The sequence below is a fragment of the Anolis carolinensis genome, unplaced genomic scaffold (assembly GCF_035594765.1).
Source record: "Anolis carolinensis isolate JA03-04 unplaced genomic scaffold, rAnoCar3.1.pri scaffold_14, whole genome shotgun sequence".
NCBI classification, from domain to species: Eukaryota; Metazoa; Chordata; class Lepidosauria; order Squamata; family Dactyloidae; genus Anolis; species Anolis carolinensis.
In genome coordinates this window covers 16,986,859-17,012,679 of record NW_026943825.1, presented here as the reverse complement: position 1 = coordinate 17,012,679, position 25,821 = coordinate 16,986,859, and the positions used below count along the sequence as shown (strand labels likewise).

The window sequence follows — 25,821 nt, the reverse complement described above, 5'->3', positions numbered from 1 at the left end:
TTTTCAATATTATTTACAATATTCAATATTATTTTAATAACATTAATATTTTAATACTATTATTTATTTCATTTATTTATTTCAAATATTTCTATCCCGCCCTTCTCACCTGGAGGGACTCAGGGCGGCGTACAATTGGCAACAATTCCATGCCGATACATCATTAAAAATAGCAACATATAAAAATATATTACAACCAATTAAATACAGTATAAAATATAAAACATAAAACATATGCTTAAAATCCATTCGTCCAATATCCTCCAACTTTATCCATATAACAATCTGGGTCGTCTTTATCATTTATCCGTTAAAAGCCTGGGCACATAGCCATGTTTTTAAGGCTTTTTAAGGTTATTATTGAAATGTATTTTTAATTTCTTTCGACACCCAATAAACAAGATCTCCAAATCAGAACATCCTTGTCATATTCGTCATCTTTTCCTGAGGCAGGGAGTTCCATAGATAGATAGATAAATAGAGGTTGAAAATTCCTCATAAAATTTAAAATATTATATAACTTTCAGAGAAAATTATTCTTAAGTGTTTAAATTTGACTTTTAAAATGCTTTTCAGTATATTGCTTGCAGTCTTATGTATGGTGGTTTCTTATGTATGGCCTTTGCTCGGCGGCAGCCACAAAAAAAGATCAATGGACATTTAATATTGAGGCTTCAAACATCTTTTATTATTATTATTGATCCAAAGTCTAGTTTTAATCTGAATTGAAAACAATCGAATCTGAATTCAATCTGGTGGCCTCTTAGTTTTCAGCTAGGCCTCAATTGACACAACTAGGCCTCAACTGAGTCAATTAGGCCTCAGTGACTTGACGAGGCCTCGATTCAATCTACTAGGCCTCCGTTGACGCAGCTAGGCCTCAATTGAGTGAACCAAACATCAATTGAGTCAACTAGGCCTCAATTAAATCAGCTAGCCTTCAATTGACACAACTAGACCTCAATGGAATCAAGTGGCCTCAACTTAGCTAGGCCTCAACTGACAGAAACAGGCCTTAATTAAATCAGCTAGCCTTCAATTGACACAACTAGGCCTCACTGGTGGTCCATGAGGCCTCAGCTGACCCGACTAGGCCTGACTGGCTCATCCGATGTACTTGAGGAGAAGGCCCGTCAGCTGCTCCCGGAGGGCCGGCGGGAGGTGGTCCAGGCTGGCGTCCTTGGAGTCGAAGAGGGGCTTGTGGGCCTCCTGGAAGAGCTCCCTCCCCACGGCCCCCTCCACGCGGGAGCGCCAGGCGGCCATCTTGGGGCGGGAGGCGAAGAGGTCGTGGCCGGCCGCAACAGGCTGCAGAGGAGGAACACACACACACACACACACACACACATCACAATCCTCACAAACGCAGCCTGAGGTGCGCCTGGTGCTTCTCACCCCCCCCCCCCCCCACACACACACCTGCATGAGTTCGACCAGGGCCACCAGGTCCGCCAGGGAGGCCTCGCTGCCGGCGATGAAGGGCCGCCCCCCTCCCAGGAACTTCTCCTCAAAGAACGCCAGCGTCTCCTCCAGGACCTCCATGGCCGCCGCCAGCTTCTCCTCAGGGAGCGGCCGGCCCAGGAAGAGCGGCACCAGCGCCTGAGCGAGGAGGAAGCAAAGCACAGAATACGTATTGGAAGGAGGCCTACTTCCACCAGGTGAGTCGCCGAGATGCCTCAATGGAGGCCTAGCTGGATTAAATGAGGCCGAGATGCCTCAATGGAGGCCTAGCTGGATTAAATGAGGCCTTGTTGCTTCATGTGAGGCCTAGCTGCATCAATGGAGGCCTAGCTGCATCAATGGAGGCCTAGCTGCATCAATGGGCCTAGCTGCCTCAACAGACACCTAGTAACATCGAGGCCTAGCTTCATCAACAGAGGCCTAGTTGGATTAAATGAGGCCTTGTTGCCTCAAGTGAGGCCTATATGGATTAACTGGGGCCTGTCTCCCTCAATGGAGTCCTAGCTGCCTCAACGGACATCACGTAACATCACGTGAGGCCTAGCTTCATCAACAGTGGCCTGGCTAGATTAAATGATACTTTGTTGCCTCAAGTGAGGCCGAGCTGCCTCAATGGAGGCCTAGCTGGATTAAATGAGGCCTAGTTGGTTCATGTGAGGCCTAGCTGCATCAATGGAGGCCTAGCTGGATTAAATGAGGCCTTGTTGCCTCAAGTGAGGCCTATATGGATGAACTGGGGCCTGTCGATGGAGTCCTAGCTGCAAACACTGCCCACCTTGATGAGGAAGACCTTGCTGCCGGCCTGCCGGGCGCCCGTGTGCTGCCAGGAGAGGAACTCGTCCACGCGAGCCCTCTTCTGCAGGTCGGAGGGGTACCAGTGGTCGGGCGTCCTGTGTTTCCGCGCCAGGTAGAGCAGGATGGCAATGCTGGGGGGAAGGAAGGGGAAGGCAGAGAGAGGGAGTCTGTGTCTTGTGTGTATAGATTCATTTATTTATTTACAGTACTATTTACATTAAGAATAAAGACCTGGAACGGATTTCCATTCAGATCCGGAACATATTTGCATGAAAATCTGGAGCGGATTTGTATTAAGGTACAGTAGAGTCTCACTTATCCAACATAAACGGGCTGGCAGAACATTGGATAAGCGAAAATCTTGGATAATAAGGAGGGATTAAGAAAAAAGCCAATTAAACATAAAATTACATTATGATTTTACAAATTAAGCACCAAACCATCATGTTTTACAAGAAATTGACAGAAAAAGCAGTTCAATACACATGTTACGTAGTAATTACTGTATTTACAAATTTAGCACCAAATCATTGCAACATTTACTACAAAAACAATGACTACTAAAAGGCAGACTGTGTTGGCTAATACAGAACATTGGATAAGTAAAGCTTGGATAAGTGAGACTCTACTGTAATTGTATGAAGTCCTGGAACAGATTTTCCATTAAGACCTGGAACAGATCTGCATTAAGAAAAATGGAATGGGTTTATGTGAATGAAGGCCCTTACCTCTCAGCTAAGGCAAAGTCCCCATCTTTCATTGCTGGCACTTTTCCGTCCGGATTCACTTTCAAGAAGTCCTCCCCTCTGTTTTGCCCTGGCAAATACGTAATTAATTGTTAAAATAATATTAATATAAATATTACATTATATAAATATAAAAAATACAGATTTGGAATAGAGATCACAGAGGTTGCAGCACAATGAATTAATAAAAAGGAAGCAGCAAAAAATAATAAAACAAAATAGAAATTACAGAGTCCTTCTTTGGGGTCTGTGTCTGCTCTGGATTTTAGTATGAACTTTTAAATGATATTATTAATAATAATCACAAACCTTTCATGAGTTCAGTGGATTTGAATTCAAAGGGGATCTTGTTCTTTTTGGCGAAGATGTAGACAGCGCGACACGGTTGAGAGACCAAATCCAGGTACAGCTCTAGAACCATCTTGGTTTCCTCACAAAACTACAAGGGGAGAAAAATAGGAATAAAACTGGGAAAATGAGGGGAAAAACCTGAAAGAATTTCCCTTCCTTTTGGGGCGTGAAAAGGGCTGAACTTCAGGCTAAGGCCAAGGATTCTTACCCACGACTTGGGTTGGTCGGCTTTGTTTACCCAATAAACAGAAATAATTAACCCACAGAAATGTCGAAAGGGCCTTTTACCTCGTTATTCATTAGCAAAGGACTGATTACATATATGACAATTCAAGATAAGTTAACTTTCGTTAGACTACAAAGGCCAGAAATTGATTTTCTCTCCTTTTATTAAAAAAAACATTGTTATTAAATCATAATTATTAGTAGTAAGTTATTATGATTACATTATTATTATTATTATTATTATTATTATTATTATTATTATAGTATTATTGCTGCTGCTCAGTCGTTTAGTCGTCTCCGACTCTTCGTGACCTCATGGACCAGTCCATGACAGAGCTCCCTGTCGGCTGTCACCGCCTCCAGTTCCTTCAAGGTCAGCCCAGTCACTTCAAGGATACTGTCCATCCATCTTGCCCTTGATCGGCCTCTCTTCCTTTTTCCTTCCATTTTCCCCAGCATCGTGATCTTTTCAGTATTACAGTATTACTAAAATAAATCTCTTACCTGTTTGAAAAATTAAAGTTTTTAAACATCATCATCATCATCATCATCATCATCATCATCATCATCATAAAATTACACACTTACCTGTTCCAAAAATGAAGATCTTTACTGGCAATGAAGGATTTTTTTTTCTGTGTCAAATAACTGAAACCGTATATAAATGTGTGTATGTACATGTGTATTTATTTTAATTATTTTTATGGGGCAGATAAAACCACACATCCAGGATTCAATTATACTAGATAGCTGTCAACGCTGGTCTGATAGCTGTCAATGCTCCTCTGATTTCTTGCCTTCCCTTCAAGACAGTTTCTCAGCTCTCTCCTCCTGTTGGGGTTGAAAAAAGATTACCGGTATTATTACAGTATATTATGATTATATTATATCTAAGAAGAAATGCAGACTATAAATCTGCGACCAACCTGACCCGGCAATGAAACAGGGATCCACAAATCACCCGAAAAAGAGAAACAGATGAGAATTGTCTCCCGCCTTCCAACCGCAGAGACGACAATTACTGTGAGAAACAAATCTCCCAGACAATGTGCCATAAATCCAGTAAGAACCAGACTGGCCTCCAGAACAGGGAAGTCAGGGAGGAAACCCCTTGGGTTGCAAAACTCACAAAACCCCTTGAGCCACATTCCCCATAGGCCACTCAAAGAGTTCACAAGGCAGCCGATCAACAATCCTAAGACCCACCAAGAACATTCAGCAAATGCTACATCCAGCAAAATCTTTCTGATCCCCATCCCCTCGATCATGGCTTGTTGTAATTGTTATTTATTATTTATTTTAATTGTATAGTTTTATCTTGTTTTAATATTGTGTCTTATGTGCTGGCTATGTAGTGTACGTTGTTGTTTTAGGATTGGAAATCACCCTGAGTCCCCTCGGGGAGATAGGGCGCTATATAAATAAAATTTTATTATTATTATCCCTTGAAAGGCCATCGAGTCCACCTGGCCATCCCTTGCTTACCTGGACCGCCTCCTGGAGCTGCTGCAGAGCCTCTTGGTAGCGAGGGACCATTGGCTGGATCTCGTCCACTTTAACCGTCTGCTGACCCATGGCGGGGAGGCCGGCTTGGGACAGCATCCGCAGGAAGCGGGACTCCTGATTGGACGGGAAGGGCATCCGTCAAATACACAGGACACGGATGGGGTTCTGGGATCCAATCTCTGTCTGTCTTACCTGTTGCTTTAAGAGGAGCGTGAAGGCCAAGCCGGCTCTCCCGGCCCTCGCTGTGCGGCCCACCCTGGAAGAGAATAGACAGCATTATTATTATTATTATTATTATTATTATTATTATTATTATTATTATTATTATTATTATTATGGCGGGAGTCTGTTAATTATCATTAATATAATTCTATTCTGAATGTTATTAGGCTCCTTTCATCGGGGTATTTTAAGGTAATGATTTTATCTTATATTGCTGCTATAGTCCCCTCCCCACACCTTTGAAGTTGACGGATTTGCATTGGTGGTTGTTTGATATTATTACTGTTATATAAACCTTTGTTTTAACTTCTGTTTTATCATCTTCTTGTGTTTTAAACTGTGTATATTGTTTAATGTATTTGTGCTGTTACTTTTGTAACATTGTGAGCCGCCCCGAGTCCCCACGGGGAGATGTTGGTGGGGTATAAATAAAGTTTTATTATTATTATTATTATTATTATTATTATTATTATTATTATTTGCTCATTACCGGTGGATATAACTCCGTATGAACTGCGGCGCTTCGTAGCTGATGACACACTTCACCCCGTCAATGTCGATGCCTCTCGCCGTGGCGTCCGTGCTGATTAGCCTGATTAAGGGAGATTTAATCACTTGGAGGGCGGGGCTTGTCTCTATGCAAATGACAGGAGGCTGAGGAGCCACGCTTGGAGGGGAGGTACTTGTCTATGCAAATGAGACAGAAGGGGAGGAGCCTCACTTGGAAGGGCGTGGCTTCTCTATGCAAATGATGAGGCTGAGGAGGAGTCTCGCTTGGAGGGGAGGAGCTTGTCTATGTGAATGATGAGGCTGAGGAGGAGCCTTGATTGAAGGGGAGGGGCTTGTCTCTGCAAATGAGACTGAAGGGGAGGAGCCTTGTTTGGAGGGTGTGGCTTCTCTATGCAAATGAGGCTGAGGAGGAGTCTCGCTTGGAGGGGAGGAGCTTGTCTATGTGAATGATGAGGCTGAGGAGGAGCCTCGATTGAAGGGGAGGGGCTTGTCTCTGCAAATGAGACTGAAGGGGAGGAGCCTTGTTTGGAGGGGCGTGGCTTCTCTGCAATGACCAAGAGGCTAAGGGGGAGGAGCCTTGAACCACCATTTCTCCCTCCAATTTCCCGCCATTTTGGACTCACAGCTGGATCTTCCCTCTCTCAAACTCCTTCAGCGTTGCTCTCCTTTGGTTGGGGGTGAGCCTTGAGGAGAACTCGGCCACGCTGACCCCTCCGAAGGCCTTGACCAGCAGGAACAGCCTGCGAAAGGGAGCCGGTCCTGAGCGTGAAGGGAAGCCAAGAGGGCCGCCCCCCTCCCTCCCTCCCTCCCTCCTCCTCCCCTCACCTGTGGGAGGTCTCCTTGCTGTTGACGAAGCAGAGGACGCGGGAGAACTTCAGGCGGAGGAGGAAGTGCAGCAGGAAGAGCGGCTTCCAGCGCAGGCTGCACGGCACAAAGTATTGCTGGCGGAGGGAGGAAGAAGGAAGAATGAAGGAAAGGAAAATAGCTGCCTCCTTTGAGAAAGGAAAGCCAGATGTTATTATCATTATTGTTGTTGTTGAGGGGAGGCATCCAAGATGGCCGCCCCCAGGCTCTGGGCCACCATTGAGAAAGGAAGGCCAGGTATTACTACTATTGTTGTTGTTGTTGTTGAGGGGAGGCATCCAAGATGGCCGCCCCCAGGCTCTGGGCCGCCGTTGAGAAAGGAAGGCCAGGTATTACTACTATTATTATTGTTGTTGTTGTTGTTGAGGGGAGGCATCCAAGATGGCCGCCCTCACGCTCCTTCCCAGGGCCACGCCACTGCAACCGGTCATCGGCCCCCCACGAGCGGCCCGGCCGTACCGAGAGGCCCTCTGGGAGCGTGTATTTCTTCTCCTCCTCCTCTCCTCCTTCCTCCTCCTCTTCTTCTTCTTCCGGCATGAAGAGCCTCGGGCGGAAGAGGCGCAGGGCCTGCAGCTTCTCTGCGTCGCGCATCAGGGTGGCCGAGAAGAGAAGCTTCTGGAAGGGGAGCCGAGGCACGGAGGCCCTGTGGGGGGAAGGGAGGCCCAAGGGGGAGCCAGAGTCACCGTGAGCGCCTGTTTCCTGCATCCACCTGCAAGTGGGAGGCCGAGGGAGGGGAGCCTTGCTTGGAGGGGAAGGGCCGGGCTCTGTGCAAATGAGAGTGGGCTAAGGGGGAGGAGCCTTGCAAGGAGGGGTGGGGCCAGGCTCAATGCAGGAGGAAGAAGGGGAGGAGCCTCACTTTGAGGGGAGGGGCTTGTCTCTGCAATAAGGAGGGGCTGAAGGGGAGAGCCTTGCTTGGAGAGGAGGGGCCGGGCTCTATGCAAATGAGAGGGAGCGGAGGGGGCGTGGCCTGGCGGGGAGGGGAGGGTCAGGGACTCCCTCCCATTCGGGTGACCCACCTGGCCGCCGTGAGGTGCGCCTCCTCCTTCCGCTCGAAGGTCCCAGCGGCACCGGCCTCTTGCTCCCGGAACACAGCCTGCGTCACCTGCTTCAGCCAATCCTGGTGCATCCCGTCCACCATGCGATCCGCTTCGTCAATGACCTGGGAAGGAAGGAAGGAAGGAAGGAAGGAAGGAAGGAAGGAAGGAAGGAAGGAAGGAAGGAAGGAAGGAAGGAAGGAAGGAAGGGATTCAGTGGGGCGGAAGGGAGCACAAGGAAGCAATCCCAGTGAAACGAAGAGGGAGTAGCGGCCGCACCAGGAAACGAAGCTGCCCGAGGCGGAAGTGCGGGGTCTCCTGCAGGTGGTCCACCAAGCGGCCCGGAGTGGCCACCACGATGTCCGCCAGGCTGCGGAAACTGTTCAGCCTGTTTGAGATGGGACGAGAAAGGAAATATTTATATTTGATGGGCATGGGCCAACTTGGGCCCTCCTTCCAGGTGTTTTGGACTCCAACTGCCACCATTCCTCACAGCCTCAGGCCCCTTCCTTTTCCCCGCGCAGCCGCTTAAGCAGAAGGAATGGTGGGAGTTGGAGTCCAAAACACCTGGAAGGAGAGAGGGATATATATATATTTATGTGCTTGATATAATCTTTGAGGACCCACGTTTCCTCCACGAGCGACTCTTGTTCCTTAGCAAAGGGTTTCTGGCCGGTGATCTGGACCACTTTCAGCCCTGTTCCGTCTGTGTAGAGATTGAATACTTTGCTCACCTAGGAAATCAAATAGAAATATTACTGGTTTGTAGGCCGAGACAGTGTGACCCACTCACTCACCCACCTTCCTTCCTACCTACCTGCTGGGCCAGCTCTTTGGTGGGAAGGACAACCAGGGCTCGCACCTGGCAGACAACGCGGCCCAAAAGCGCCTAGAAAAAGGCAGGGAGGAAAAGAGGAATATATAGACACAATATATAATATATCCACCCACCCCTCCATTTATTCATGTACCCGTTCATCCATCCATCCATCCATGAACTTATCAATTATGCCTCTATCTATCCAGCCATCAATCCCTCTATCTATTCTTCCTTCCTTCTTTCTCATCTATTCATCTGTCTATCCAAAACTATTTAGCTGTTTGTGATTCCTTTATTTTATCACTATCAAACTTATTTATTATGCAACTAGCTGTGCCCGGCCACGCGTTGCTGTGGCGTTGTCTGGTGGTGTTGGTGAGAAATTGTTGAGGTAGTGGTGGTATTGAATGTCTGTTGTATGGCTGTCTTTATGTTTAGTATGCACACTGAAGTGGATTATATGGCAGTGTGGACTCAAGATAATCCAGTTCAGAGCAGATAATATAAGATTCTAAGTGGGTTATATAGCTGTGTGGAAGGGCCTTGAGTCTACACTGCCATATAATCCAGTTAAAATCTGATAATCTGTGGAAGAGGCCTAAATGAGGCCTAACTGTGCCTGTCCCCGGGCTGAGTTGGTTGCTAGGAGACCAAGTGGGCGGAGCTTAGCCTTCTAACTGGCAGCAATTGGATAAAAACTATTATTCCTCTCTCTGTAATTAGGACTTTATTTTTCTTTTCTTTTTTTGTATCAACCTAGAGCCGTGAATGATGGGTTGTGTTGTCAAATTTTGAGGTTGGTGGGCCTGTAGTTTTGTTGTTTTGTCTGCTGCCCTGATGCCATCACTCTTATATATATATAGATGCTTCTATCTATCCAGCCATCAATCCCTCTATCTATTCTTCCTTCCTTCCTTCTTTCTATCCACCCCCCACCCTTTAACTCATCTATTCATCTGTCTACCCATTTATTTATCCACCTATTTATCTCTCCATTCAGCTATCTATTGCTCTACCTATCTATCCCTCCCTCCATCTCTCCATATATCAATTCACCTCTCTATCTCTATCCATCCTTCTGTACATCTCCATTTACCCATCTATCCTTCCATCCATCCATCCATCCATTCATCTATCTATCTATCTATCCATCCATCCAGCTATCTCTATGAATTAGTCTCCAGTGTTAATATTGTATGTTTTATGTTGATTTTAACAATTTTTTTACTGTAATTGATGTTTTTATTGGATAACTGTTTTATTGCTGTGTTTTGATATTTTGGCTCGGGCTGTGGCGCAGGCTGGAGAGCAGCCGCAATCAATCACTGCAATGAATCACTCTGACCAGGAGGTCATGAGTTCGAGGCCTGGCTCAGAGCCTATGTTTGTCTTGTATTTGTTCTATGTTAAAAGGCATTCAATGTTTGCCTATATGTGTAATGTGATCCGCCCTGAGTCCCCTTCGGGGTGAGAAAGAAGGGCGGAATATAAATACAGTAAATAAATAAATAAATAAATTGATTGTTTTATCGGGCAAGGCCCCATGTAAGCCGCCCCAAGTCCCTTCGGGGAGATGGGGCGGGGTATAAAAATAAAGTTGTTATTATTATTATTATTATTATTATCTCTCTCTCTCTCTACCTTCCTATCCATCCACCCCTCCTTCCAAGTATCAATCCCTCTATCCATCTCTCCACCCACCCACCCACTCTCCTGTCTATCTCTCTTCCTCCCTCCCTCGCTCCCTCGCTTCCGACCTGAACGATGGGCACCACGAAGGCGAGGGTCTTCCCGCTGCCGGTGGGGGCCGAGACACAGAGGTCGCTGGGCCGGAAGCCCCCCCGCCCGGCCAAGAAGCCGCTGGAACAGCCTGACAAAATGGCCGGAATCACCTCTGCCTGGACTGGAGGCCCAAGAAGAAGAAGGGACAAAAGCCATCAATGCATCCCATGCGAAGGTGTCCCACCCCTATCTCTTTGCAAAGACATGGTTATGATTATCATTACGATACCTGGAAAGAAAGCTTCGATCCCGTTGGCTTGCAGCTTCTTGACCAGCGTAGGGTGAAGGTGAGGGAGGCCAGCGAGAGGAAGCAGGTTGGCCTTGATGCGCCTCTTGATCCGCCGCGATGTGGACAGCAATGGTGGCAAGGGTGGCCTCACCTGGGAAGGAAGAGACAGCAGAGATGTCACAGGGGAAAGGGAAGTAAGGCCTCAGGGCCCGGCTTAATGAGCGGCCAAGCAGAAGTCACCTTGTGCACCGTTCGGTGGCTGCAGCGGCCCAGGACAATTGCGCTCAGAGGAGCCGAGTTCGGACTGCGCTCCGGAGCAGACAGGCTCCCATCTTGCTCTTCCTCTCCTCCTTCACCTTCTTCAGGATCAGCTGCTTTCATCCCTTTAATAAATATATTATTCATTTATTATTAATAATATAATTATTAATTAGGGGCCGGGCTGTGGTGCAGCTGGCTAGTAACCAGCTGCTATAAATCACTACTGACCGAGAGGTCATGAGTTCGAAGCCCGGGTCGGGTTAAGCCTCCGACCATTAAAAATAGCCCCGACTTGCTGTTGACCTATGCAGCCCTGAAAGACAGTTGCATCTGTCAAGTAGGGAAAATTTAGGTACGCTTTATGTGGGAGGCTAATTTAACTAATTTACAACACCATCAAACTGCCAGCAAAACACGAGGAAAAGAATGAGGAAGAACAGCTACCAGTGGACGGTGAAGCAACAGCTCCCCCTGTGGCCAGAATCGTGAAGCTGGAAAGATGTTAAATGCCTCTGTGTCTGTCTAAACTGAATGTTGTTTGTCTGTTGGCATTGAATGTTTGCCACATATGTGTTCATTGTAATCCGCCCTGAGTCCCCTTCGGGGTGAGAAGGGCGGAATATAAATACTGTAAATAATAAATAAATAAATATGTATTATTGTTTCAATATATTTCATAATAGTATATTATTATTATCTAATATATTAATATATACATATTTATATTATATATAAATACATTATTTATATATATATATATATATATATATATATATATATGCATGCATGCATGCATGCATATATACATGTGTGTGTGTGTGTATCTCTCATTCACCTGGATCTGTTTCCCCAAAATCTTCGTCCTTGTGTTTCTTGTTCTGAATTTTTCTTCCAACTTTGTCCCGTTTTCGCTTCTTTGCCTTTATTTGCACTGCAATCACTTTGCTTTCATCCTTTGACCCCAGAACTTCATTTTCTTCATGGATTTCGGGGCCTGAAATCAGGAGACTTTGCTGCGCCTTCTGCTTCTCTCGAAGGAGGGCCTTTTCCTGCAAACGCCGCAGCAGCAACCGAGGCACATTTTGTGGGCCGTTTCCCTCCTCTTTCTTCCCATTGCCTTCATACCTGAAGAAGCGTAAAGAAAATCATTATGGTTTCCTCAGGAAATCCATATGAAATCCACAAGAAGCACGTGGACAAGTTCAACAGAAAGGTTTTTTTTTCGTGTCAGGAGCAACCAGAGTTGCTTCTGGAGTGAGAGAATTGGCCGTCTGCAAGGATGTTGCCCAGGGGACGTTGCCCGGATGTTTTGATGTTTTACCATCCTTGTGGGAGGCTTCTCTCATGTCCCCGCATGGAGCTGGAGCTGACAGAGGGAGCTCATCCGTGCTCTCCCAGGGGGGGTTCGAACCTGGCAGCCTTCAGGTCAGCAACCCAACCTTCAAGTCACGAGGCTTTTATCCACTAGACCACCGGATGCCTAGGTGGAAACCATGAAAAGGAAGAAAATCTGGCTCCCAATACAGTAGAGTCTCACTTATCCAAGCCTCGCTTATCCAAGCTTCTGGATAATCCAAGCCATTTTTGTAGTCAATGTTTTCAATATATCATGATATTTTGGTGCTAAATTCGTAAATACAGCAATTACAACATAACATTACTGCGTATTGAACTACGTTTTCTGTCAAATTTGTTGTATCACATGATGTTTTGGTGCTTAATTTGTAAAATCATAACCTAATTTGATGTTTAATAGGCTTTTCCTTAATCCCTCCTTATTATCCAAGATATTCGCTTATCCAAGCTTCTGCCAGCCAGTTTAGCTTGGATAAGTGAGACTCTACGGTATTTAAAAAAAAATTCCAAAATCAGGGCAGAAAATAAAAAACACTCTGAAAACAAGGGAATTCCAGGCAGGAAAAAAATATAATAATAATAACTTTATTTTTATACCCCGCCCCATCTCCCCAGTGGGGACTCGGAGCGGCTTATATGGGGACAAAACCCGAAACATAAAATAAAACGATAAAACAATTATTCCAACAGTAAAACATCAATATCAATAAAACCATCATAGTAATCAACATACAGCATAAAGTATTAAAAACAGGAGACTAAAACAAGGATCTGGGCCAAAGTGCAGAATATATCAAAATGGGAGAGGTAGTTTCTCAGTCAAAATAGTACATAAAGTGCAAAATAGTAGTGGCAGAAAATCCTATAGTTGGATGGGCAGATAGGTCAACCTAATAATTAATCGTCAAAGGCCTTTTGAAAGAAAAAAATCCCCAAGAAATGATTTCCCCCAGGCAGGAAGCAGCCAGGCTCTGAAGCTGCAAGGCCATTCAAATGCTAATCAAGCTGGCCAATTGCAACATCCACACTTGCCTCAAACAGACATGGGTTATATTTCTTTCTCCCAACCTGGACATCATCATTCCACAGGTATATTTATATAAACCCCACTTGCCTAGTTTCCAGCAGGCCTCACGACCTCTGAGGATACCTGCGATAGAGGTGGGCGAAACGTCAGGAGAGAATGCTTCAGGAGCAATGCCCGGAACACTCACCGCAACCCATTAGAACTATGTTCAAAGCGTTTTTAAAATAACATGTTTTCAGCCTGGAACAGTTTCTGTTCTATATATATAAAGAAGAAGAAGAAGGAAGCAGCCTCACCTCGGGACCAGGAAGAGAGCCATGCCGGAAAAGGAATCAGGCAGCGCGAAAGACAGCCCTTCTCTTCCCTTCGGGGGTCCTTTCAGCCGTGCGGCGCGTGCCGATGACGCCACTACGCAAATTAAAGGCGTACAAAGCTCCAGCGCGCGAAAGGCAACGAGGAGGAAACGGGCCAATCAGAATCAGGGATGAGAGGAGGAGGCGTTCAATGGGAAAAGGTGAGAAATACCTTCCATGAGAAATGTCGTAGTGGCCTGGGTGTCCTTCAGCCACAGGTGATAGATGTGGCGGGAAGAAAGAGGCATTCGAGCCCCCTCCCAACAAAGGATCCACCCCCCACGGGAGGCAGGAAGCAGCAGCCAGGCTTTGAAGCTGCAAGGCCGTTCAAGAACACTTCTGGAACGTGGCCAGGCAGCCCAGGAAACTCACAGCGGCTCAGAAATGGCATTGGATATAAAGATATCTATATATATATAAGAGTGATGGCATCACGGCAAACAACAAAACGACAGGCCCCCCAACCTCGAAATTTGACAACACAACCCATCATCCACGCCTCTAGGTTGATACAACAAAAAGAAAAGAAAAATAAAGTCCTAATTAGAGGGAGAGCAATAATTGCTTTCCTCCAATTGCTGCCAGTTAGAAGGCTAAGCTCCGCCCACTTGGTCTCCTAGCAACCCAATAAAAATAATAAAAAAACATTAAAAAATAATTAAAAACACTAAAAGATTAATGCAATAAAATACTATAATAACAGAAAATAACTAAAAATAATACAAGAAAATAATAAAATATAATAAATAAAAAGATAACTTGCAATAAAATTAATTAAAAAAATACCAATAACGTCAAATAAAAATTACACAACAATTTTTAACCAATACCACCACCACTTTGCCACAGCAACGCGTGGCCGGGCACGGTTAGTACAGTCTATATTTATATTCTTCTAAATATGTACTAGAAAAATATATAATGGAAATAGATTGAATACATAATACATATTTTTGTCTTATATATAAGACAGAAATATCTATAGAAATCCAGATAGAAACGGTCCCCTTGGTGGCGCAGCAGATTAAACTGCTGAGCTGCTAAACTTTCTGACCAATGGGTTGGTGGTTCAAATCCGGGGAGCAGAGAGCTCCCACCGTTAGCCCCAGCTCCTGCCAACCTAGCCATTTGAAAAGATGCAAATGTGAGTAGATCAATAGGTACTGCTCCTATTGGTGGGAAGGTCGCGGGGCTCCGTCCAGCCATTACCCAGGAGGCGTCTACGGACAACACCGGCTCTTATTTTTTATTGGGTTGCTAGGAGACCAAGTTGGAGGAGCTTAGCCTTCTAACTGGCAGCAATTGGATAAAAGCAATTATTCCTCTCTCTCTAATTAGGACTTTATTTTTCTTTTCTTTTTGTTGTATCAACCTAGAGGCGTGGATGATGGGTTGTGTTGTCAAATTTCGAGGTTGGGGGGCCTGTAGTTTTGTTGTTTAGTCCGCTGCCCTGATGCCATCACTCTTTTATATATATATATAGATTGGTAGAAATTGATATAAATACATACACCTCTAGAGATGGAGGATAGAAGATGATACACTGTTTTATTTGTGTCATTGAACAAATGTAAACAAGATGATGTTTCTTTGTTGTTTTTTTTCCCCTGATGAAAACAATACGGATATTGTGTAAACTTGGAGAGTGTCCCAATGTAAAATAATACTATTAGTTGTAGTTGTTGCTGCCGCTCTCAGAGCCGGGTGCAGAAGATGCCTTCCTTTGGGTAGTGGTGGTTTGCTTCTTCTTTGAAGAGATCTTTCTTCCGCCTGTAATTAAGTTTATTGAACTCGGCGGTGATTTCCACGATGGATTTGCCTTTGGTTTCCGGGAGGAAGAGGAAGACGAAGGCGGCCGAAGCAGAAAGGACGGCCACGAAGAGCAGGAAGCAGAACGGGCCCAGCCAGGCCTGCCGGGAATCAGAGAGAGACAGCGTCACGGCACGTCATGGAAGAGAATATATTTAACATAACAAAATATAATATATTAAAAATGAATATAATAATATATTCATTATATAATAGTTATATATCTATATATATAAAAGGGTAATGAAATTTCGGCCTAGAACAAAACAACAAAACTACACATCCTAGAAACACCAAACTTGGCAGCACAACCCCTCATCCATGCCTCTACGTTCATACAACAAAAAGAAAAGAAAAATGAAGTCCTAATTAGAAGGAGAGGAATAATTGTTTTTATCCCATTGCTGCCAGTTAGAAGGCTAAGCTCCACCCACTTGGTCTCCTAGCAACCCACTCAGCCCAGGGGACAGGCAGAGTTAGGCCTCACTTAGGCCACTTCCACACTGCCTATAAAATACTGATTATCTGATTTTAACTAGATTAAAGGCAGTGTAGACTCAAGGCCCTTCCACACAACTATATAACCCATTTATAATGGACTTAATGTCAGGGGAAAACCTTTACCTTAACTACCACCAATTCCTCAAGACTTTATTTCCCATACCACCATACTACGCCACAGCAACCCGTGGCCGGGCACAGCTAGTTACAATATAAATAAAGGCTAACAATAGAAAAATATAATAAAACAAAATATATAATATATATTAAAAATCCAATATAAATAAAAATTGAAAAATATAAAATATAACAGAACAAAATATAATATATATAGGGGCCGGTCTGTGGCGCAGCTGGTAACCAGCTGCTATAAATCACTACTGACCGAGAGGTCATGAGTTCGAAGCCCGGGTCGGGTTAAGCCTCCGACCATTAATAGCCCCGGCTTGCTGTTGACCTATGCAGCCCCGAAAGACAGTTGCATCTGTCAATTAGGGAAATTTAGGGACGCTTTATGCGGGAGGCTAATTTACAACACCATAAAACTGCCAGCAAAACACAAGGAAAGGAATGAGGAAGTACAGCCACTACTGGATGGTGAAGCAACAGCTCCCCCTGTGGCCGGAATCGTGAAGCTGGAAAAATGTTTAAAATGCCTCTGAGTCTGTCTAATGTATGTTGTTTGTCTGTTGGCATTGAATGTTTGCCATGTATGTGTTCATTATAATCCGCCCTGAGTCCCCTTCGGGGTGAGAAAGAAGAGCGGAATATAAATACTGTCAATAAATTAAATAAATAAATAAATAATAAAATATAAAATGTGAAAATATGAAATATAATAGAAATCTGACCACGATGAAAGGGAATGCCATGCCGAGGAGGAAGAGCCCGGCCCAGTTGAGGATCCCGACCAGGACAAAGGCCGAGGGGCGGAAAGCCTGCGTGAACATCTCCACCATCACCGCGATCGTGGCCCCGGCTGCGGAGGAGAGAGAATGCAGAGGGAACATGCACGGAAGGAAGGGGCCCCCAGGGGACATCCAGACAGGGCCCATTCCCATATCAAGGAAGGAAGGAGTTGAAAGGGACTCCCAAAGGACATCTAGATCAGGCCCATTCTGACATCAAGGAAGACACAAGGAAGTTGGAAGGGACCCCCAAAGACTATCTAGACAGGTCCCCTTCTGACATCAAGGAGGGCACAAGGAAAGAATGGACCTGAAAGAGACCCCAAAGGTCATCCAGACGGATCCCATTCTGACATAATAACAGATACATACTAACATGGCAATAATAATAATAATAATAAGGTAGGAGGGTTGAAAGGTGATGATGATGATGTAATACAATATATAACACATGACTGGATCATTATAAGCCATAATGAATATAATAATAGATACTAATCGAGCAATATTATTGATATCTATATATATAAAAGGGTAATGAAATTTCGGCCTAGGACAAAACAACACATCCCAGAAACACTAAACTTGGCAGCACAACCCCTCATCCATGCCTCTACGTTCATACAACAAAAAGAAAAGAAAAATAAAGTCCTAATTAGAGGGAGAGGAAGAATTGTTTCTATCCAATTGCTGCCAGTTAAATGGCTAAGCTCCGCCCACTTGGTCTCCTAGCAACCCACTCAGCCCAGGGGACAGGCAGAGTTAGGCCTCATTAAGGCCTCTTCCACACTGCCTATAAAATACAGATTATCTGATTTTAACTGGATTATATGGCAGTGTAGACTCAAGGCCCTTCCACACAGCTATATAACTCATTTAGAATCGTATTTACTATCACAATATAATAATAATAAAAATAATAATGTAGGAGGGTTGAAAAGTAACAAGAACTATTATTATTATTATTATTGTTATTATTATCCTTCTAAGCCATAATAATGGGAATAGCAATAATAACGGGGATGTACTGACAGGGCCCGATTCCATAGAAGATGACGAAGAGGAAGATGAGGACGACGCTGACGTAATGCATCCACAGGAAGCGGTGCTGCAAACAGAAGGAAGAAGGCATTTAATGGCAAAGGCAGGAGGGCCAATTGGGACCCGTGTTAATTAGCGGTGTAATGAATTAACGACCTGTAGGGTGAGTGTGGCGGTGAGGAGGGCCAGGACCAGGACCATGGCCGCGTATCCGCCCCAAAGCAGGCGCCGCCTCCCAAAGCGCTCAATGAGGGAGCTCTGCGCAGGAAGAGGAAGGGGTGGAGAAGTAAATACGTGTCGTTGTTGTTGTTGATGATGATGTTGTTGTTGTTTGTGGTGCCCTAGACTCACACACAGGACGGAGGAGAGGCACTCGCAGACCCCGACCCCCAGGGCCACGTAAGGGATCGTCTCCTCTTCGAACTGGGCCGTGCGGAAGACTTCGAAGGAATAGAAGTAGATCTAAGGAAAGGAATTAACGGGGAGGGGGGTCAGGCTTATTATTATTATTATTATTATTATTATTATTATTATTATTATTATTATTATTATTATACACAGTAGACCTGTTGCAAAACTTGGAAAGGATAGAAAGTAGGGAAGGAAAGAAGAATGGAAGAGGGTCAGACTAGATGACCTTAAAGGACCCTGAAGGAAACATCATCATCATCATCATCATCATCATTATTATTATTATTATTATTATTATAATACACAGTAGACCTATTGCAAAACTTGCAAGGGACAGAAAGACTTTGAACGAGCAGGAAGTAGATTTGGAACGAGAGAAATAATGAATGAACGAACACACAAACAAACGAGGGGTCAGACTATATGGCCCTTGAGGGGCCCTTCCAAACCTTGATTATTGTTATTACAAAATAATACAAAACTCTGAAAGGATAGAAGTAGATTTGGAAGGAAAGAAAGACAGAAGAGATGGCCTTTGGAGGATCCTTTCAGAAATTATTATTATTATATGAAACACTAAGACTAATACTCCCATATGGAATTATTATCCATTAATAATCTATATCTATATATATAATAAAAGTGAAATCGGAGTATGTATCAGCGTAGATATAGATAAAAGAGTGATGGCATCACGGCGACCCACAAAACAACGAAACTACAGGCCCCCCAACCTCAAAATTTGACAACACAACCCATCATCCACGCCTCTAGGTTGATACAACAAAAAGAAAAGAAAAATCAAGTCCTAATTAGAGGGAGAGGAATAATTGCTTTTATCCAATTGCTGCCAGTTAGAAGGCTAAGCTCCTCCAACTTGGTCTCCTAGCAACCCAATAAAAAATAATAAAAAACACTAAAAATTAATACAATAAAATACTATAATAACAGAAAATAACTAAAAATAATACAAGAAAATAATATAATAAATAAAAATATAACTTACAGTAAAATTAATAAAAAATGCAAATAAAGTCAAATAAAAATTACTCAACAATTTTTAACCAATACCACCACCACTTTGCCACAGCAACGCGTGGCCGGGCACAGCTAGTTTTACATAAGAATGAAGGTAATTGCTGCACATTAATCTCCTATATCTGTATTATCCATAGATGCCTATACAATGTAGTGTGTATGTGCGCATAGACTCAACTGCGTTGATGCCGCAGAGCTGGAGGGTGGTCATGAGGGCGAAGGTCACGTAGAGCTGCCACCGCAGGGACCGGGAGGCCAGCAGCTCTCGAACCCGGAGCCCCTTCGGAGGAGGAAGAGGAGAAGAGGACGGGCACCACTGGACTTGCTCTCGGCGGAGGTCCTCGATCTCGGCACCATGGTCCCCGGGGCCCCAGAGACGCCGGATGGCTGGGAGGGAGGGAGGGAGGAAGAAGGGAAGGGGAGGAAGAAGGAAGAGAAGAAAAGGAAGAAGGAAAGAAGAGCGGATGGAAGAAGGGGAAGAAAGGAAGGAAAAGGAAGAAGAGAAGGAAGAAGGGAAGGAAGAGCAAGAAAGAAGAGAAGAAAAGAATGGATGGAAGAGGGGGAAGGAAGGAGGGAAGGAGGGAAGCAGGGAAGGGGACGAAGAAGGAAGAGAAGGAAAGAAGAATGGATAGGAGGAAGGAAGGAGGGAAGGTGAAGAAGATCAAGAAGGAAGGAAGAGGAAGATGAAAACAAGAAAAGAGAAGGAAAAGGAAGGGAGAAGGAAGGAGATGAGAGAAGTGAAGGATGAAAAGACAAGAAAAAAACAAATAAAGTAAATCAAAATAAATGGGAAAAGAGGGAAGAAATACAAGACAGAAGAGAAGGGAGTGAAGAAGGAAGGAGATGAAAGAGACAAGGGAAGGGAGGAAAAGAAGAAAAGAAAGAAGGGAAAAAAGAAATTAAGGGGAAAGGAAAGGAAGGAAAAGACAAGAGGAAGAAGTTAGGGCGGAAAAGGCAGAAGGGGAGTGAGCAAGGAAATAGAGTTTAGAAAAAGAAAAGATAAAAGAGGAAGGAAGAGAGGAAACGAAAGTGAAGGAAGGAGGAAATGAGAGGAAGGAAGGCGGAAGAGATGGATGGCAAGGGGAGGAATCGGGAAGAGCGATGGAGGAGGAAGCAGGAGTTCCCTTGGAGGAAGTGAGGTGTTACCTTGGAGGAAGGCCTCCTCGTTTCCTTTCTGGAGGAGGAGGTAGGAAGGGGAGTCCGGGAAGCAGGGAAGGGCCGCCGACTGGGCCAGAGCAGAGAGGCCGGTCAGGGCCAGGAGGAGGGGCCAGAGGGAGGCCCCGCCCAGCACTTCCCTGGGAAGGAGGAAGTGGGAGGGGGGAGGAAGATAGGGAGAAGGGGGGGAAGAGGAAGTGGAAGAAGGAAGGGGAGGGAGGGAGGAAGGGGGAGGAGGAAGATAGGGAGAAGGGGAGGAAGAGGAAGTGGAAGAAGGAAGGGGAGGGAGGGAGGAAGGGGGAGGAGGAAGATAGGGAGAAGGGGAGGAAGAGGAAGTGGAAGAAGGAAGGGGAGGGAGGGAGGAAGGGGGAGGAGGAAGATAGGGAGAAGGGGAGGAAGAGGAAGTGGAAGAAGGAAGGGGAGGGAGGGAGGAAGGGGGAAGAGGAAGTGGAAGAAGGGGAGGGAGGGAGGAAGGGGGAGGAGGAAGATAGGGAGAAGGGGAGGAAGAGGAAGTGGAAGAAGGAAGGGGAGGGAGGGAGGAAGGGGGAAGAGGAAGTGGAAGAAGGGGAGGGAGGGAGGAAGGGGGAGGAGGAAGATAGGGAGAAGGGGAGGAAGAGGAAGTGGAAGAAGGAAGGGGAGGGAGGGAGGAAGGGGGAGGAGGAAGATAGGGAGAAAGGAAGGAAGAGGAAGTGGAAGAAGGAAGGGGAGGGAGGGAGGAAGGGGGAGGAGGAAGTGGAAGAAGGGGAGGGAGGGAGGAAGGGGGAGGAGGAAGATAGGGAGAAGGGGAGGAAGAGGAAGTGGAAGAAGGAAGGGGAGGGAGGGAGGAAGGGGGAGGAGGAAGATAGGGAGAAGGGAAGGAAGAGGAAGTGGAAGAAGGAAGGGGAGGGAGGGAGGGAGGAAGGGGGAGGAGGAAGATGGGGAGAAGGGGAGGAAGAGGAAGTGGAAGAAAGAAGGGGAGGGAGGAGGAAGTGGAGGGAGGGAGGAAGGGGGAAGAGAAGAAAAGAGGACGAGGGGAGGGAGGAAGTGGAAGAGAGATTAAGAAGAGCAGGAAGAGGGAGGAAGAAAAAAAGGAAGAAGGGGAAGAAAAATAGGAAGCAAACCAGCAGTGAGTGGTGGGCCGGCCCAGCATTCCTCTTCCTTCCCCTCAAGGAGGAAGTTCAACGACCCCACTCCTCCCTCCCTCCCTTCCACTTCCTCTTCCTGCTGACCTGAGGCCGGCGACCTGCCCGGCGACCTTTCCCAGGGTCAGGAAGATGGCAACGGTGGCGTTGGCGAAGCCGCGGAGCCTCTTTGGGGAGATCTCCCCCACGTACTGCGGGTGGATGCTGAAGGAAATGCCTGGGGAAAAGGAAGGAGGAAGTAGGGAGGAAGTGGGGGCTGCAGGATACTTGCCTATGCATGGCTCATTTGCATAGGGGGAGGGGCTTCCAGGTGCAGAATCCCATGTTAGGAGACAGATAGAGACAAACATGGAAGGAATATGCATGAATCATTTGCATATTCGGGCTGTGGCGCAGGCTGGAGAGCAGCTGCAATGAATCACACTGACCAGGAGACCATGAGTTCGAGGCCCACTCGGAGCCTATGTTTGTCTTGTCTTTGTTCTATGTTAAAAGGCACTGAATATTTGCCTATATGTGTAATGTGATCCGCCCTGAGTCCCCTTCGGGGTGAGAAAGAAGGGCGGAATATAATAATAATAATAATAATAATAATAATAATAATAATAATAATAATAATAACAACAACAACAACAACAACAACAACAACAACAACTTTATTTTTATACCCCACTTCTATCTCCCCAAAGGGCACTCAGGGCGCCTTAAAAGGGGCCAAGCCCGAATAAAAACAACAGCAATATAAAACACAACAATTGACAAAAGACATGCACAATTATAAAAATTTAAACATTAGCCAATAAAAACAAATGACAAGAACTAATAAAAACATGGATTAAAACGGAGAGGTTGTAAAAGCAGACTGGCTAAGGTACACCCTATAAATATTGTAAACACAAGGTGACTGACAAAGTGCTGCAAATTCTTGGAAGTGCAAATTGGGATGGGAGTAGACCCTGTATAAATGCTGTAAATAAATATTCATAGGTCAATACGCATAATAATGTCCCCATGGCTGGTGGAGATGGGTGGAAGTAAGATGCGTGCGGGCCCTATGAATATGCATGGCTCATCTGCATGAGGGGTTTCCCAGAATGCCTTGCAGGAGGTGGGGGTGGGCCTGGGCGAGGCGGAGGCGGGGCTTACCGATGCCGACCCCGAAGAGGAACCGGGCGAGGAGGATCATCTCGAAGGAGGCGGCGCTCTCGCTCAGCCCCACGCACAGGGCGGCCCCCACCATCACCCCGTTGGCCGCCGCCTGGCACTTCTTCCTGCGGAGGAAACGGGAAGAGGAAGCCGTACTGAGAGGCGGAAGCGAGGGAGGCTTCCTCCTCGTTCTCTCGCTCACTCGCTCGCTCACTCACTTGCGGAAGCGGGCGGTGAGGAAGCCGCAGGCGGCGCTGCCCAGGAGGCCCCCCAGGCCGTAAGCGGAGACGATGGAGGACCAGAGCAGCTGGACCGCCTCCGGGGAGAGAGGCCGGCCGTGGCGGGAGGACCACGTGGCGTTGAGGAACCTCTTGATGTGCTGCAGGAGGAGCAGGAGAACAGCCCGCACTAGGTCATTCTCAAGTGTAGGCAAACAGAATCCCCCCCCCCCCACCAAACCAATCACTGAAAAATAAAATCGTTGGATAATAAGGAGGGATTAAGGAAAAGCCTACTAAACATCAAATTACATTAAGATTTTACAAATTAAGCCCCAAAACATCATGTTTTACAACAAATCGACAGAAAAAGCAGTCTTGACTGCGCCCCCGTATGTTTTGCGCCCCAAGCGACCGCTTAATTCGCCTCACGGTTGGACCGGCTCTGAGGAGAAGGAGGAGAAGGCATGGCTGTGGGAAAGAGGGAAGGAAGGAGAAGGAGGTGGCATTGGGTGCCTATGGAAGGAAGGAAGGAAGGAGGGAAGGAAGGAAGGAAGGAAGGAAGGAGGGAAGGAAGGAAGGAAGGAAGGAGAGAAGGAAAAGGCATGGAATGGGTATGAGAAGGAAGGAAGGAAGGAAGGAAGGAAGGAAGGAAGGAAGGAAGGAAGGAAGGAAGGAAGGAAGGAAGGAAGGAAGGAAGGAGAAGGAAAAGGGAAGAAAGCATTGAGTTAGTATGGGAAGGAAGGAGAGAAGAAGGAGAGAAGGAAAAGGCATGGAATGGGTATGAGAAGGAAGGAAGGAGAAGAAGGACCCGGGCTGTGGCGCAGGCAGGAGAGCAAGCCAGCTGGAATTAACTGCAATGAATCACTCTGACCAGGAGGTCATGAGTTCGAGGCCCGCTCGGAGCCTATGTTTGTCTTGTCTTTGTTCTATGTTAAAAGGCATTGAATGTTTGCCTAGATGTGTAATGTGATCCACCCTGAGTCCCCTTCGGGGTGAGAAAAAAGGGCGGAATAGAAATACTGCAAATAAATAAATAAGAAGGAAAAGGGAAGAAAGTTACTATGGGAAGGAAGGAGGAGAAGGGAAGGAAAAGGCATGGAATGGTTATGAGAAGGAAGGAAGGAAGGAAGGAAGAAGAAGGAGAAGGGAAGAAAGCATTGAGTTACTATGGGGAGGAAGGAAGGAGAAGAAGACCAAGAGGACAAGGAGGAGGAAGAGGCATGGAGTGGCTATGGGGAGGAAGGAAGGAAGAGGAGGAGGAGGAGGATGGGGCCCTCCATCAGGTCACAAAGCGGGCGGACCCCCTCCCATCCCATCCCCCCCCCCCCCCCCGTGCCCTGGATGGACCTCCACCCACCCGCCCGTCATCTGCTTGGAAGCCTCCCTAGATAGAAGGAGGCTCCTTCCCTTCCTCCGTTACCATGGATGGGTAGTTGATCACCGAGATGTGGAATCCATACGGGAAGCTGCCCCCGATCCCCAGGATCAGGACCATCTGGAAGAAGCCCCGGTACTGGACCTGGAGGAAGAGGAAGAGGGGAGGAAGGGTCCCCCCCATCATCTCAGTCCCTTTATGGGTCCTTCCAAGAGGATCCGCCTCACTCCAGGATCTCATAGACCTCAGATTCCTGGACTGAGAGAGATCTTCAAGGTGGATCCACGAATCAATGTGGATCCTTGAGTCAGGACGATCCCCCCGATTGTGGTGGGCTCCAGAATTGAGGCAGATCCTCAAATCAAGGGGATCCCTGTCATCAAGATGGCTACGGGGACATTCAAACCAGGGTGGATCCATCGATTAGAGTGGATCCCAGAATCAATGCGAATTCATGAATCGTGACGATGGACCATGGAATCGGTCAAGGTGGAAATCTCCACTAAGATGAGGGAGCATCACATCAAAGTGGATTCTGGGAATTCTCGATCAAAATCAGATCATGCTGGATCCTTGAATGAGAATGGATCCCTGAATGAAGGTGGATCCTCAGTTCAAGGTGGAGCCATGAATCAAGCCAAGAGATCCTCAACTCAAAAGACAGATCCTTTAATCTTGGGATCGGTGGGTTTCCAGTGGGATCTTGGATCAAAACAGATCCCTGGATCAGGATTATTTATTTATTTATTTACAGCATTTATATTCCGCCCTTCTTTCTCACCCCGAAGGGGACTCAGGGCGGATCACATGACACATATAGGCAAACATTCAATGCCTTTTAACATAGAACAAAGACAAGACAAACACAGGCTCCGAGCGGGCCTCGAACTCATGACCTCCTGGTCAGAGTGATTCATTGCAGCTGGTTGCAGCTGGCTTGCTCTCCCGCCTGCGCCACAGCCCGGAGGATCAAAGTGTATTCCTCAGATCAAGCTAGAGTCCAAAAATTAATAAAAGATTAATATAAAAATATATATAATTTGTCCTATTTATTATAACAACAACTCACCAGGTCGGAGAGGAAGGTGGCCATTCCCTCTCTCTCTCTCTCTCTCGCTTAATCTCTCGCTTTGGGCGAAGGAAACCGGACGTTAATACAAGTTAATTTTTACTCTTTGCAAGTTTCCAATTAATACATTTCTGGGCAGCCAAGAGGCATTGACGGTCCGCGAGACCCTCGGCCAATCAGGGGGCGGGAAGGGAGACTCCCCCATCAAAGAGGAGGAGGAGGAGGAGGAGGAGGAGGAAGGCTATCTTTGGGCGTTGAGTTGTGCCATGTAGTTACCTACAGTTCCTTTTGCAACTGCAGTCACTTTTGTGTGTTTACATTAATGATATAGTTACTATTGTATGCTTATACTTCCGATTTAGATATGTGCATTTACTTTTGTATATTTACATTTGCAATGCAGTTACTTGTATTCGCTTTCATGTGTTTACATTTGCGTTGTAGTTACTTTTATGTGTTTACATTTGTGGAACGGTTACTTATAGTT

General features: G+C 46.0%; 3 protein-coding genes and 1 long non-coding RNA gene across 8 annotated transcripts; 1 reads left to right on the top strand and 3 right to left on the bottom strand.

The window, feature by feature from the left end:
- Positions 1–666: 666 nt before the first annotated feature.
- On the bottom strand, positions 667–4,104 carry LOC100557333 (glutathione S-transferase theta-3). Of its 2 annotated transcripts, XM_062965268.1 has the most exons (6): positions 3,818–4,104; positions 3,309–3,438; positions 2,982–3,069; positions 2,234–2,384; positions 1,417–1,596; positions 667–1,305 (listed from the first exon to the last, which is right to left on the bottom strand). In XM_062965268.1, the coding sequence occupies exons 2-6, from the start codon at positions 3,418–3,420 to the stop codon at positions 1,105–1,107; spliced, it is 732 nt and encodes a 243-aa protein (XP_062821338.1). In that variant the 5' UTR covers positions 3,421–3,438; positions 3,818–4,104; the 3' UTR covers positions 667–1,104. The 2 variants fall into 2 exon arrangements, with proteins under 2 accessions (XP_062821338.1, XP_062821337.1); XM_062965267.1 differs by lacking the exon at positions 3,818–4,104 and having other exon boundaries at positions 3,309–3,796.
- LOC134294384 (uncharacterized) lies at positions 1,514–5,751 on the top strand. Its single transcript, XR_010001306.1, has 2 exons — positions 1,514–1,655; positions 5,028–5,751. It is a non-coding gene; the product is annotated as an uncharacterized LOC134294384 (long non-coding RNA).
- On the bottom strand, positions 4,245–13,631 carry ddx51 (DEAD-box helicase 51). Its single transcript, XM_062965252.1, has 16 exons — positions 13,483–13,631; positions 11,639–11,928; positions 10,783–10,925; positions 10,543–10,693; positions 10,289–10,434; positions 8,529–8,600; positions 8,339–8,445; positions 7,991–8,099; positions 7,694–7,836; positions 7,137–7,320; positions 6,639–6,754; positions 6,437–6,553; positions 5,794–5,895; positions 5,274–5,337; positions 5,061–5,195; positions 4,245–4,406 (listed from the first exon to the last, which is right to left on the bottom strand). The coding sequence occupies exons 1-16, from the start codon at positions 13,503–13,505 to the stop codon at positions 4,380–4,382; spliced, it is 1,929 nt and encodes a 642-aa protein (XP_062821322.1). The 5' UTR covers positions 13,506–13,631; the 3' UTR covers positions 4,245–4,379.
- Positions 13,632–15,068: 1,437 nt separating this feature from the next.
- Positions 15,069–25,704, bottom strand: LOC134294380 (solute carrier family 2, facilitated glucose transporter member 11-like). Of its 4 annotated transcripts, XM_062965258.1 has the most exons (12): positions 25,335–25,704; positions 24,311–24,409; positions 22,888–23,048; positions 22,670–22,794; positions 21,611–21,740; positions 20,394–20,542; positions 19,426–19,634; positions 18,150–18,260; positions 17,955–18,056; positions 17,790–17,865; positions 16,701–16,828; positions 15,069–15,449 (listed from the first exon to the last, which is right to left on the bottom strand). In XM_062965258.1, the coding sequence occupies exons 1-12, from the start codon at positions 25,356–25,358 to the stop codon at positions 15,234–15,236; spliced, it is 1,530 nt and encodes a 509-aa protein (XP_062821328.1). In that variant the 5' UTR covers positions 25,359–25,704; the 3' UTR covers positions 15,069–15,233. The 4 variants fall into 4 exon arrangements, with proteins under 4 accessions (XP_062821328.1, XP_062821327.1, XP_062821330.1 ...); XM_062965257.1 differs by having other exon boundaries at positions 17,955–18,260; XM_062965260.1 differs by lacking the exon at positions 17,955–18,056.
- Positions 25,705–25,821: the final 117 nt, after the last annotated feature.